The sequence below is a fragment of the Oncorhynchus mykiss genome, chromosome 15 (assembly GCF_013265735.2).
Source record: "Oncorhynchus mykiss isolate Arlee chromosome 15, USDA_OmykA_1.1, whole genome shotgun sequence".
In the NCBI taxonomy this organism is placed as follows: Eukaryota; Metazoa; Chordata; class Actinopteri; order Salmoniformes; family Salmonidae; genus Oncorhynchus; species Oncorhynchus mykiss.
Window position 1 is genome coordinate 28,558,355 of NC_048579.1, and position 14,392 is coordinate 28,572,746.

General features: G+C 40.1%; 1 protein-coding gene across 6 annotated transcripts; it reads right to left on the reverse strand.

Moving 5' to 3' along the window:
• Positions 1 to 839: 839 nt before the first annotated feature.
• On the reverse strand, positions 840 to 7,187 carry adcyap1a (adenylate cyclase activating polypeptide 1a). Of its 6 annotated transcripts, XM_021562969.2 has the most exons (7): positions 6,871 to 7,185; positions 6,453 to 6,557; positions 5,316 to 5,450; positions 4,706 to 4,810; positions 4,023 to 4,157; positions 3,422 to 3,542; positions 840 to 1,351 (listed from the first exon to the last, which is right to left on the reverse strand). In XM_021562969.2, exons 2-7 carry the CDS (start codon positions 6,548 to 6,550, stop codon positions 1,343 to 1,345), a joined length of 603 nt encoding a protein of 200 aa, XP_021418644.1. In that variant the 5' UTR covers positions 6,551 to 6,557; positions 6,871 to 7,185; the 3' UTR covers positions 840 to 1,342. The 6 variants fall into 6 exon arrangements, with proteins under 6 accessions (XP_021418644.1, XP_021418643.1, XP_021418642.1 ...); XM_021562968.2 differs by having other exon boundaries at positions 840 to 3,542; positions 6,453 to 6,554; positions 6,871 to 7,187; XM_021562967.2 differs by having other exon boundaries at positions 840 to 3,542; positions 6,792 to 7,187.
• Between the last annotated feature and the right edge of the window lie 7,205 nt (positions 7,188 to 14,392).

Below are 14,392 nucleotides of genomic sequence, written 5' to 3' on the forward strand. Positions count from 1 at the left end.
TTGACTGTTTAGCATGTTGAGTTAACTTGGTGTTTTGCTATGTTTGTAAGGATGCAAAATGTTCTCTTTTACTTCAGTTTGCTCCTCAATTTGTGCACCTTGGTTGAAGAGGGAGGTAGTGGCAATGTTCCTTTTCCTTTGCTACGAGAGTAAAGAATGTGTTATTGAGAATGGGAGGTATGGTATATACTATAGGCTTTTTAGAGATGCCACCATGGTCCGAGATCTTCGTCCGTGACGTCGTAGTCGGATGCTGGGTATAGCAGGACAGCGGTGGGTGGTACTGGTCGGGTGATCCCTCCCATGTCTGGTGCCATCCCAAGGGAGTCTGGGGATATGGGGGTATGGACACACGGGCAAATGAAGTGTCAGGGTTTCACAGAATTCACACCAAACAGCAATTTAGTGTTCTCTGATTCTCGGAAACCAGAGCAGAGGCAGCAGTCTGGCTTTTTCATCCTCATACCCATGATTCCTATGGGTAGTGGTATCTTATTGTAGATGTACTATTCACAGTAATTTGTTTATTTGTTTAGTAAGGCATCCACACTCAGAAAGGGAAATTGTTTTATACTTCTGGCAGCAGAACATGGACATGTTTAACACTGGTGCTTTTAGAAGAATGTAGTTCTGGACACTTAGTTCCTTCTATATCCATTTGTTGTTGTTTTTGTTTGTTTATTGTTTAAGAGAATTATTTAGACCCCTATTTAATTCTGTGATACAATTAACAATCAACAATAGAAATGGTACTGCAGAGTTATCTGTACTAGCATTCTCTCGTATGTGCTCAGGAAAACTACTTCTAGTGTTATGTGTTTCAAAGATTAGACAAATTGTGTTGTTTACAAAAATTTATTCATACAAATCTTACAACACCTTTTTTTTAAACATTTATAGACTTGACCCTTGCGGGTTCGCCATTTTTTCTTCTTCATTACAATAGTACTCTCTAATATCAATTTTCTACACAATAAATATATGTTTTAAGTTTAATCTTCACGTTTAGTAAGGCTGTTGGCGCTTTCAAAATGATACACATTATGGAGAGAGGGCAATCATGATGTTTGCAACTATCTATCACAATTATCTAAGTCTATGTGCTCTAAAAAAAAATGAAAAAAAAACCCCAAAAGAAATGATCGCGAGCAAGAGTGCTCGGAGACTACACCGAATGGCACTAAAGATCCAATCAAATGTCTGCGCAACACAAAAACAACAACCAAAGGGTGAAATGTAAGCTGATGATGTGCAGCATTGTAGGGCTACTAAATAGCCATCTGTGATTCGTGGCGATTTTAAAGTCGGAGCAAGGCACCACAGCCGCAAGCTGCATCCTGCGTCACAAAGCCTGGAGGGGAATGCAGAATTAAAGAAAGATTGATTTCATACACACAGGCACAGATCGAAGAACTTTGTCCTACTGCTCAGTGTTACAAAGCTCAAACCTAACCTACAGTGTCTGTAGAATCTGCCTGTTGCATTATTGGAGTTAGATCTCCTTGCTTTTTAGACAAGTGGGCTAATGAGGTGTTGGGACCAGGAAGGGGAAGTATACTGTGGGGATTCAGAAGCAACATTTTTCATGATCTTATTAGCAATTTTTTTTATGCTGCCAAAACCCGGGATGGCTATTACAGAAGTCGCTAACCCAATCATGCTTCTAGTTAGAAGAAGTGTGGCTTGTTCTGTCTGAGTAACCATTGTCTATATGTCACTGATGGGTACAAGTGAGAAGAGAGGCTAGGTTCTTCTAATGAAGTGTGGAAACCTTTGCCTGGTAACTCCCTTTTAAAGCCAAAGACCACTGTTTTGCTCTCTCAAATTGATTGGTCATGGACTCTCCCTCTTTCTCTGTGTCCCTCTTTCTCTTTGTTCTCCTCTCTCGCACCAACTATCCTCCTTCCTCTCTCTTCTTCCCACTCCTCTCATACTTAGGTCTATCTAGCACTCAACAGGTTCTCTGCTACTCTTCTTGTGATCATTTACATCAACTGCAAAGAGGCAAGTAAACTGAGGAGCTAGTTTGGGATTGGTGGTGTTCACAATAGTACAGGCACGGTTCATTATGTTTAAGGCTTTATCTAACTGTTGATTAGGTAGAAGTTTTACTGTGCTGCGCTTGGGCTACCAGGATAGGTCATTCAAAACAACGGTCATTCAAGAATTGTTTTTGGCATATATTACATTTGGAATGTAACAAAATCTTGCCTCAAGTCCCATTGAGAAGAGACTAAAAGGACAACATGACAAGACTCTTTCTAAGAGCTTCTCCTCTGCAGTACATTCATCCGAGTTTCCTCGACAGAGGACAGGGGTCAGACGTTCAATCACACACGTTGTGCAGTAATGTTGGGGAAGAACAAAAACAAAACAACATCCAGAAACACAGATATGTAGATACGTCAATCAGTGAGCAAACAAAACCAGCCAATTGCAATAGTTTGCACAGATTTTGTGGCTAGTGCAATTACTTTAATCATGCAGTCTAGCTTTACATTGGTTCACATGACAATAGAGGGGAAGCACAGTAGAGCAACCAGGAAGGTGCAACACATACGTCTTCAGATTACCTCTGCTATGTTCCTCATGAAAAATAACAACATTTGTGAAATTAAATGAAGCCATATAAAAAGTATCATGTTAGTCGAAACGGTCTGAATTTTTTTCTTTCTTTCTTTTGAGTCTGCTAACATTCTAGGTTATTCTATGTTCATGATACTTCTTATGTGGCGAGAAGAGACATATGGAAAACCTTTAACAGCATTCCAGGTTTTCAAGATCTTTTCAAACACATGGATAGCACTAGAGAGGAACACAAGATAGATACTTTGCACAAAGTTCAAAAGTGTAAGCTTATTTTCGTTAACACTGAAGAAGAACAACCGGAAGAAAAGAAAAAGCTCAAAAGCACTCTGGTCCTCATCTTATATATCGGGGTCATATAGGGGTCAAAGGGTCATTCTAACAAGTATTTCACTTTAGTGGCTGGATTACCACCATATGTAAGGCTTCTAAAGCCAGTTGGGTCATGTCTGTTTTGGTCTTAAATCATTAATTTCTTTATAATACTGTTTGACATCACATTGTTATCCTACAGCCTATGATAGGATATTTATGGGGAATTTTAAAAAATATGTACAGTATATCGACACACGGTATATGTGTATAACATATCTATGCATCTATATTCACGTTCTTACATATTCTGTACATGCATGCTTGACATGCATTATATAGGTGTGAATATAGTAGATACAGTATCTCTAGAGAGACAGGAGCACAATTGAGGAAAGGAGGCGATTGGGTTGTATCAAGTATTTGGAGTGTAAGATCACAGGTTTAGGTTACGGTGAGAAAAAGAGGGAGAGACAGGAGACATCCCTCAAGACAAGGCCTCGGGAAAGAGCCTGGAACTCACCGGAAATTCGGGAGAGAACTGTTTCAGCCAGTCTCCCAAAATAGCCTCAAACTCATCCCCATCCGGGAGGGCATCAAAGTCTATGTCTTGTAGAATATGGTGAAAACCTAAGTCTTCAGGGCTGTTGCAAATAAAGACACTAATCTCTTAATTTCAGTTGCCAAAAATGTACATTCAATACATGAATTGTCTTTTAAACGATTTATTTTCCTCACATTCATATATTTAAATGTTTAAAAGACAGGGTAAAGAGCATATTGATCATTTGCTCATAATTTAATCTTATTTTATAAGTAGGTCTAAAAAATAAATAAATATAGGCTATATTTAGGTTGAACAAAAAGATTGGTCCATAAAGTAGATCTGTGCGTTCTCAAGTGCTAAAGTACAAAAGAAAAACAATATTATTATCAAAATATTCATTTTAATGGCTTTACTTCATACATAAATACATGTTTAAAGAACACAAGAGCGATCCACTGATTGATTGTTCAGTTATCTCAAAATGACTTGATCTGGGCTGTACACACATGGTAGTTTGGGTTAGCAACGCTACAAATACGCTAGCCGGCGTCCTTTGTTTCTATATCTCTGTCTATACCTTTTCCCAAGGACTGCCGCCAGGTATTTCTTGACTGCCATTTGCTTTCGGTAGCGGCTGTAGCTATCTGTGAAGATCCCATCCGAATGTCGCTTTGACAGAGGCTCTGTGTCGTCTTCCATGGTGCTCCCTCCACTAGAAAGGGGAAGAGTAGAAGAGTTCTCTCTGTTAGGAGACGTATACCCTGCCTCGGAGGACTGTAGCCCATAGGATGCGCTGCACAGTTCTGATTTAAACTTACGCTTTTAAATCAACCCTCCGAAATATATTTTTATTTCGATATCATCATGGTTAGGCTGGCTGGTTGAGGATATTGTAGGGAATAATTGAAGCCTATATTTATCTTCAACCCTTGGGACTAATCCACCACATTAATTATTCATAATGAAAAGTAAATGTATTCAGCCACGTGTATCATGTGCTTTGCTCCTTAAAGAGACAATATCAGCACTGAGATTCACCGATTCGATCTAATGCCGCACCCGGATTTGCACTCTTGAAGATTTTATCAAGTCAACCTACTCTGCGCGTCAAGGCGTCAAATTCAGGTGGGAAGACCACACACATAGACACAAGGGAAAATTAAACGAAACAGAATGAATATCAGAGTTAAAAGAAAAACGAACACCAAAAAATAACTTAGATCACAAAATAAGAGACGACAACCAAGAAGATGTCCTTACCCTACACGCTTTGCCATCAGAGAATGAAGATATTTTCTTGCTGATAACTGACCCAGCGCTTTCCTGTAGGCTTTATTAAACATTCCGTCTGCATGCCTTTCCGTTCTGGGATGATAAAACGCCAAACAATAAATGACCACACTCAACACACACCCAGCGTTAAGTGGCAACATTAATGTAGCCTATGCCAAATCCAACTCGTCATATGAGCTGTTTTCCAAAAATGTGAGCTTAAATAGTGAATAGTTACTTTTATGACTTTGGAAATGGCCAGTTCAGATTAAAGGTGTTTCGTTATGTTTAATTTTGCTCAGTAAATAGAATACTTTCTACTACATTATACTACAAAAGCTTTCCGATCAGTTTCGTTGGAATACCAGGGTACCAGTACCACCGAGCCATCACCCCCCCCCCCCCCCCCCCCCCCCCCACACACACACAAAAAAAAAGGTTCTACAACAAAATGTGATTATTGACAGTACAGTACATTTACTAACACACAACATATAACATAGAAGAACAGAAATACGAGCCCAAATAATGAAATGTCTAGCAAGAACGTCAACAACATTAAACAATAGGTTGAGAATAGTGATATAATGATAGTCACCTTTTCTCCGGTGGGTAGTATAAAGTGTACAAATCGTCAGCCACAGACGGGGGACTTCTTATAGCAATTTGATCACTGTCAAAAGCCAAGGCCGGTAACGAATTCCCATCCTCGTCATAAACCTCATTTTCAAGTCTGAAATCGGAAATGCATTTGAATATTATATGCTTTTTGATCGTGCATTATCATGACTAAACCAATTCTGAAAATAAACACTGAAATAAATGAGTAATGTATTTTTTAGATTGTAGCCTATATTTTATATATACATGTTTGATACAATAGCCAACACGTATCTGCTTAAATTCTAAATAATTGTAATTGCTATCGGCCAATCCTAATTTTGGCTACATCACTTTACAGAACATATTTAGTCGAAACATGGGCTATAGCCCTTAAAAGGCAACCAAACCCCACCCCATCGGAAATAGGAAGAGAAAAACGTTTAATTTAAAATATTTGCCATTGTGAATGAAATAACACCATGACCTGATCTCAAAAAGAAAATGTAGAGTTGTCGTTCTAAAATAAAATGATGCAGGTTATGACTTCTTAGTTAAGAGAATCACAAAAAATCGATTTTGTTATTCTGTGAATTAGTGGCTCCTTCGTTTGCCTCATTCCTCAGAAAATTACGCCTCTCTGTCATTCCCATGGGACGCGTCTGCACGCAGAGCTACAGTTCTGTATCAGACGCTTGATCTACCAATAGCTGCTAATATGCCCTGTTCCAGTGATATGATTCCAAGTGCTCTAAAGCCCCTCATAACAAAACATTGCGGCATATTGACACTGAAAATAAAACACATTTACCAGTATCTTCCAATGTAGGCTATGGCATTCATTTTATACCCAAATTAATAAGATGCTCTGAAAATGTCAAAAATATTGCGTATTAATTTAGCTATAAACGAAATAAAAATTATACACACATTGATTGAACGAAAAAAAAATGTGTGTAGCATTAAATGGCATAGGTCTATATACCTATGTGGTTGCAGGTATAACTGATAAACAAACTGCTGTGCTCGTCCCTCGGCGCTCAGCAGCAGAAACAATGCGTTTGCCAATGTTCAGTTTACAAATCCTTTACATGCAGAGATGCTCAGTTGAAGGAGGGGTGAACAGGTACCTTACCTAAGGTTAGGATAGTTAAGCCCGAGAGGTGAGCAGTAGACACTGTAGTGCATTATGATTCCATAGATGAGTAAGGCTAAAGTCGCTTTACTAGACATTGTCCTGCTGTGGAAAAGAAATATCACAACGTTACATGTGCGAAGGCTATCTAACATTTCCACAGTCAGACTGAGGAAAAACGAAATGAATGCATATTATAAGAATGGACAGGTTATTCTTAAATTTGGGAGAATAATGTAATAAGCTTACAAAAATGATCAAAAACTCCCCATCTATTCAACAGTGCCTCAAAGTACCTAAAATGTGTTGACCCAAACATTCTAAAGTGTTAAACATTACCTCCAAACATTCTAAAGTACCCAAGCCTGTTGCTGTATTCTCGATTTGTGTGCGTAAAAGTTCGGAAAGCATCACGTACCTATTGCAGTGTCGAAATAGACGCTGTATGCGATCCGGTTGCAACTACGACTGGGAGAGTGAGATAGTCTCTCTCTCTCTCCCTTTCTCGCCTTCCCTCTCTCTCTCCCCTTGATTCTTCTGGAAAGCGTCTCTGCCGCCTCCTGTTGCTCCTTCAATTTGTCCAACCCTCCGTGCGGTCACACATAAAACGCGATTCTCGGATCTCTGTATGCACACAACCCCGGGAGAAAGAGGCCAAACATTTGTCTTCACAGAGGAAACTTTTTGTTCTGAAGACTTGCTTCCCTCGGCTTTTTTATTCTTGAATCGAATGGCATGCCTTTTTCACTAGTCACGTTAGGGGATACTATCTACGTCATCGCCCCCATCCTCTCCGAATGTAATAATGTAGTACTTTTCCTTTCCCGTCAATGAGATGGCCGGAGTCATAAAGTGCATATGCATGTTTAGTTCAATCACGTAATTGTGGGACAATGAATGAATGCTAATATTTGTCAGCGTGACATAGATAGGCGGTATGCCAAGTGAGGTCAATGTGCGTGGTTCATTTCAATACCTCAATCAAATGACTAAAATCAAATCGCCCCCGTCAAACTTAAAACCAACCTGATCCACCCTTCAATTATAGCCATATATGGTGAAAATTATCAAGGTCAAGGGCGTGCATCTCCATTGGCCCATGATAGGTAGGCAACAGAGCGGGAGATGTCCAGTACTCAGGTGCTGAAACGAGGCAACCCTGGAACTGGCAATGGTTGAATGGGCGCGTTTTAACAAGAAAATGTGAAGGCTTGGGGTGCTTGTTGCACACAAAAAGTTGATTTGAAACAGGAAAACAATATGTACATTCTCACTCTCTATTTAATGTTATTCTAAATGTTTTAGGACTTGATATAGCCTCCGTGCCTTCAACGCATTATACACCATAGGCTTTTCTCTGTTATGCCCACGCTCGAACGAGTGGCGCAGCGGTGCTCCCGAGTGGCACAGTGGTCTAAAGGTACTGCATCTCAGTGCTAGAGGCGTCACTACAGACCCTGGTTAAATTCCAGGCTGTACCACAACCGGCAGTGATTGTTTGCCCCATAGGGCGGCGCACAATTGGCCTAGCGTCGTCCGGGTTGGGGTTTGGCCGGGGTAGGCCGTCATTGTAAATAAGAATTTGTTCGCAACTGACTTGCCTAGTTTAATAAAGTTTAAAATAAATATATATATATATATATATATATATATATATATATATATATATATATATATATATATATATTATAGGGTTACTTAATATATATTTGGGTTACTTAACAAGCCATAGAGGCCTATGACGTTTATTTATCATATGAGAATATTTGGATTTTTAGAATTTATTTGTTTATAAAACAAAGATCCCACAAGATGTCTAAAAAATACAACATGTACATTGTTGTAATAGGGATCTTCGACACAGATTCACAAATAATATTCTATTGAAAATTATATCAAATGTTATATCCAGTTTTTCAATTGTATCTATAGGTGCTGAATGGAATTTTATGATGAGAAATAGCAATCAGTGGAAATTATCATGGAGAAGCAACAGACTTTGTTTTATACAAAATCCCAAAGTTCCGCATGTTTTCATCATTCATGATTGACCATTGCCTGTCTGTCTATTCCACGCCCATGTCAGGATCATGTGTGGAATCTTTAGTGAATGATTCAGACCCTCACTCTGACGTATTGTGGCGAACATTTAAGTACCGCTTGCAGATACTCGTGTACTTTTTGTATTTTTCATTCCAGGGATGAAACGAAAAGTTGCTCAGAAAAACGTCGCTTACATAAAGTGGCCGCTCCAAGCACCGCTGAGCGAGCACCGCTCCCAAGTGGTGATGTGGAGTAAGTGCGTCATAATGAGAAAGGTCGGTCATGAAGTTTGCCAACAATAAAGGCCCGTGATTTTCCCGTGTTTTATATATATTCCCATAATACTGGGAAATTGTGAAAATAATGATAAAGCCCTTTTAGTGTAAAAACCGTTTGAAAAGACTGCCTGAAATTTCAGACTGACATCACCAGGCAGTAAATTAGTTAGCCTAATAGACAACTAAGAAAAATAGTTCCAAACCTCTCTGTCAACAGCTAGATTTCAGTTTTCCCCTCCCCACTCCACTCCCAGACAGTCCTAGCAAAATTCTTGCTTGAGAAACTGCTTTTTGCAAAGAAGCTATTTTTGTTTCTTTTTGACCATTTTAATGAAAACAATCACAGTAAGGTACTTCATTGTTACCCAGAAATGATTTGATATTGATTTAAAAAAATTAAAGGGCTGCATTGGACCTTTAAATACTGTGGATATTATAGACAGACTATACATTTTCAGTAGATATTATTTTCATGTCTAATAACTATTCTTGACCGTTTGCCCTATGAATACAATGTTAACAATGAAATATAAGTATCCATGCTAATTCAATGTATGTAGACTATTTTGAACCACATGAAGGGAACATAAATATACTTCAGTTAAATATAATATAGTAACTTTATTGTTCCCAGAGGGAAATGTAGATAAAGATATATATATATATATAACAGCAAAATTCACACATGACAGATTCAAATGCTGTATGAGGCATGTACAACATAAACACAAGTCACAAAAAATCTATCATAAACTAATACTAAAGATACCGTTTCTGATCACCTGGCAGCTGAATACCTTTTTTATCAGAAAGATATAATTCCCAGAAATATCATCCAATTTTAGGAGGGGTGGAATCTAATAACAAGAACACAATCAATAACCCATCATCATTTCAGAAGTGCAGGGATAAAAAAAGGATGTGAATGCCTGTCAGGAAGATTGATGAGGTTATTTATATCCCATCATTTCTGAGACATGCCATTAAGGGTTTACACAAAGTGCTTTGGCTACTTCCTGTCATAATATGTGGCCACTCTGAAACCAACCCGTTCTCACTTTGTTGACAAAGGTTTACTGTAAGTCACTCTGGATAGAGTGTCTGTTAAATGACTCAAATGTAAATGTAAATGTTTGTTTGGGAATATCCACAAATCGTTAAGTGAAGCTAATGAACATTAGAGCCATTCCCAGCTGAGAGGGCTAATTGAGGTTGCAGCTGGCTGTTGTAACCATAAGCTTTTACTGCTACCAAAAACATGAAGTCAACTGTTATTAGAGGACAAGGCCTGACCACAATCTAGAAAACTCAGATGAGTTTGAATAAATGTTCTTTCTTTTGTTTAGAACAAATGTAGTATTGTGTTTATACAAGGACAAACCCCTCACGAAAAGATATCAAGGGTGTGTCACAAATATCACCTATTCCTTTCATAGTGGACTACTTTTGACCAGTAGTACAATGTAAGGAATAGGGTGCTATTTGGTACGGAGCCCCCTGCTCAGCTCTTTCCAGGCTTTATTTGATGTGTAACTGACTCATACATTTTCACAGAGGGACGCAGATTTACTCGTGCTTTCTGATAGGATCAGAGTTTATACAGCCTTCATAACATCTGTAGCCAATATCACACTATACACAAAGGACAGAAGGAGTTTATATGAGGCACGGAACTCATCATTGGACCTGCACAATACCCCCCTTGATCATCATGTCCACTGTTTGCCTGAGTAGATACACAAACATTATTTCTGCTAAATCTCAATCTTTTAATGACTATACGACCCACATCCAGGAGTAGGATCATTTAAACCAGGCAATAGGGCACCTCTTATCGTATTGAGTGATAAACAAGGGTTACTAAAAAGGCATATCTGACTCACTGTAATAATAATAATAACCACTTCTGTTGACAATACTAGTGTCTTAATTATACAGGGTTAACAGGTACAATATTTTATTATGCAGTGGGCAAATATGTATCTCACTAGTGTGTTGTGTGTGTGTGTGTGTGTGTGTGTGTGTGTGTCTGTGTGTCTGTGTGTCTGTGTGTGTGTCTGTGTGTCTGTGTGTGTGTGTGTGTGTCTGTGTGTCTGTGTGTGTGTGTGTGTGTGTCTGTGTGTGTTTGTGTGTGTGTGTGTGTGTGTGTCTGTGTGTCTGTGTGTCTGTGTGTCTGTGTGTGTCTGTGTGTGTGTGTGTGTAATGAGTTTCTTACAGCAGGGGGTTTTAATTAGATTTTGATTAAGAAATGTATCTTGATCTTCCATTCTTGAAATTACTAAATAAAGCTTCAATACATTTTTCACTGATAGAATATAGTAGCTTGATCTGTTTTAATCAAAATATCCCAACAGAACACGCATCAATGATAAAAATGATTAGATTAAAGCCAAAGCAAAAACACCAATGATGAAGACATTTCGGAGCAATTTTAAAGCATTATTGCAATTAATTGTTCATTGCCATATTGGTCGTTCCACGAATAGAGTACATTTTTTATTGTGTAACTTGGTAAGAAAACGTTTATTAATTGTTTCACCTAATTTGAATATTCTGTTCATGTTCATAAAAAACATGTTTTCACATCTCAAGGGGTGAAATGTAAAAAATTACTATAGTAAGAGCGAATAAAAGGTCATTAAAGTAGCAGGGTTGACCATAACAGTGTTTTCCTCTTAAATCAGCTATAAATCCCCTTGTGACAAGGGAGAATGGAACTTTGCTGTGTGCAACAGAGAGGGGCAATTAATTGCAAGCTTCACAAACATTTTTAATTGTTAAAACATTTCTAGCCTATGGGGGGGGGGGGGTCAATCCGAAATGAAAGCAGTCAATTCAGGAAGTGATTTGAATTCAAAATTCAGAAATAAATAGCTTCTACTTGTCAGTTTATTTAATCTATTGTGTAATTGATGTGTACGCTGAGTGCTCTTTCCATGATAGACTGACCAGGTGAATCCAGACAAAAGCTATGATCCTTTATTGATGTCACCTGTTAAATCCACTTCAATCAGTGTAGATGAAGGTTAGGAGACAGGTTAAAGGAGGATTTTTAAACCTTGAGACAATTGAGACATGGATTGTGTGTGTTTGCCATTCAGACGGTGAATGGGCAAGACAAAATATTTAGGTGTCTTTGAACAGGGTATGGTAGTAGGTGCACCGGTTTGTGTCAACAACTGCAATGCTGCTCGATTTTTCACACTCAACAGTTTCCCGTGTGTATCAAGAATGGTCAACCACCCAGAGGACATCCAGCCAACTTAACACAACTATGGGAAGAATGGAGAAGAACGCTTTCAACACCTTGTAGAGTCCTGACAAATTGAGGCTGTTCACAAAATTAGGAAGGTGTTCTTAATGTTTTGTACACACTGTCTATAGATATGGTGGAATTGTTTTTTGACATGTTCATGCAGGGCTAATCTGCAAAAGAGCATCATGCCCTGGCTAAATAAATGTTTGTTTTTTTAATTCACTGAAAATACGACATTTTTGCAGTTAATGAATTGGAATTAGTTTGTTCTGAAATGACTCCCATTGTTCGAATTGACCCAAACCCTGCTATGGTAACAGGGTTGACGTGTTCTAGTATCAGCTCACCTGCTTTTACACTGATTTGACTGTTATATGTTCCTTTGGAAAAAATATTTAAAGGAATAGTTTCACCATATTCAAATCTTTAAGAGTATTGACACACCCGTGCGTCAGTCACAGCTTTAAGAAAATAAATACAAATCCACCACATCCTCCTATGTCGACCTTCCGCATCTGCTGTGAAAGGTGGCAGAGCTAGAGCGGAGTTTGTCAGACCATATCCCCCCCCGAGAATAAAGGTCTTCTCGCGAAAACGTCTGAAGCGTACAAACATTTATGACCACTATGGAAAGGGGGGACTCATGAACACAGTGGCATTTCTCTATGATCCCCCACAAGTGTCACTGGACTCATCTGAAGGCAACCCATACAATTGAATATACCGTATTTCCTAGATATAGGACAGACACTTAAAAACCTTATTCCCTATGATTTAAAGGCTTAGACTTTGAGATTAAACACGAGTTCATTTCATGTAACAGGACTGACCTTCAACTGAGGGACAGATGTAAATGAAACACTAATGACGTTCAATAATAATCTTCAGAAAGGACTTTGTCATAGCAAGAACATAACCAGGGCTTTACAATAATGGTGAAAACTTGAAGAAATGTTTGGGTTAAATGGGTAAAAAAAGTCGGACAAACATGATGAGGGACATTTACCGACTATTTTGTAACGTGGACGCTGGGATTCGGGAAGCAAGTGCAGGTGGTGAGTTTAATAAACGGAACAATACAAGAAACACGAGCAGCGTACAGACATGAAACAGTCTATACTGCCTGTGGAATGAACCTAAGGGAGTGTAGAGGGACTGCCCCAAGGATGAGGAGATGGCCGGCAGCGATGATGGAAATCACAGAGGATGTTGGAATCCAGAAAGTCCTCCACCGGAACCCAACACCGCTCCTCTGGGCCGTACCCCTCCCAGTCCACCAGGTACTCGAGCCGACCCCCACGACGTCGGGAGTCCAGTAGGGATCTTACGGCATAGGCGGGACCTGATGTCCGGGGGGATGAGGGGGGTCGTAGTGGACGGCATCAGCCAGGGGACCACCGGCCTGAGAAGGGAGACAAAAAGGGACAATACGGTAGTCACTAGGAAGCTGTAACCTATACGTCACCACGTTGACCGTCTGGAGAACTTTGAATGGCCCTACAAACCGTGGGCTCAGCTTCTTGCAGGGCAGGCGAAGTGGGAGGTTCCTGGTAAAGAGCCAGATGTGATCACCAGGATGGAACACGGGCACCTCACTGCGGTGGTGATCCGCCTGCTCCTTCTGATGACGAACGGAATGCTGGAGCCTCACATGAGCTTCACTCTAAACCTCCCCTGCCCACCGAAAACATTTGTCCACTGCAGGGGCTTCGGTCTGGCTCAGTCCACAGAGCCAGGGCCGGCTGATAACCCAGGACACACTGGAAGGGAGTAAGCCCAGTGGAGGAGTGACGTGATGAATTCTGGTAATATTCTGCCCAGGGAAGGAATCAGGCACACAACCCCTGCCAGTCCTATCAGTAACTCCTCAGGAACATCCCCAGCTCCTGGTTCATTCTCTCTACCTGCCCGTTGGACTGAGGCCGGTACCCAGAAATGAGGCTGACCATGACCCCCAGTTTCTCCATGAAAGCCCTCCATACCCGTGACGTGAATTGGGGGGCCCCCAGTCAAAGCCGATGTCCTCCGGAAGGCCACAGTGTCGGAAGATTTGCTAGAACAGTGCCTTAGCAACATGGAGAGCTGTGGGGAGACCAGAGAGAGGAATACATTATTTTGAAAATCTGTCTACAACCACCAGGGTGGTGGTGAAACAGTCAGAGGGGAGATCGGTAACAAAGTCAATGGACAGATGAGACCAGGGAAGCTGAGGCACGGGAAGGACCTTCTCTGCTGGAGTGTGCCAGGGGGTGTGGGGTGAGGGGTGCTTAGTCTGGGCACACACAGAACAGGAGTTGACGTAACGAATAACATTCTGCGGCAAGGTGGGCCACCAATACTTCTTGGAGAGATTGAATTGTAGG

Coding starts and splice junctions, on each gene's coding strand:
- adcyap1a (XM_021562968.2), bottom strand. CDS start 6,550: ATGTCTAGTAAAGCGACTTTAGCCTTACTCATCTATGGAATCATAATG. Junction 4,158..4,705: donor CTGATGGCAAAGCGTGTAGG/GTAAGGACATCT, acceptor TCCCCTTTCTAG/TGGAGGGAGCACCATGGAAG. Junction 3,543..4,022: donor GCGGCAGTCCTTGGGAAAAG/GTATAGACAGAG, acceptor TATTTGCAACAG/CCCTGAAGACTTAGGTTTTC.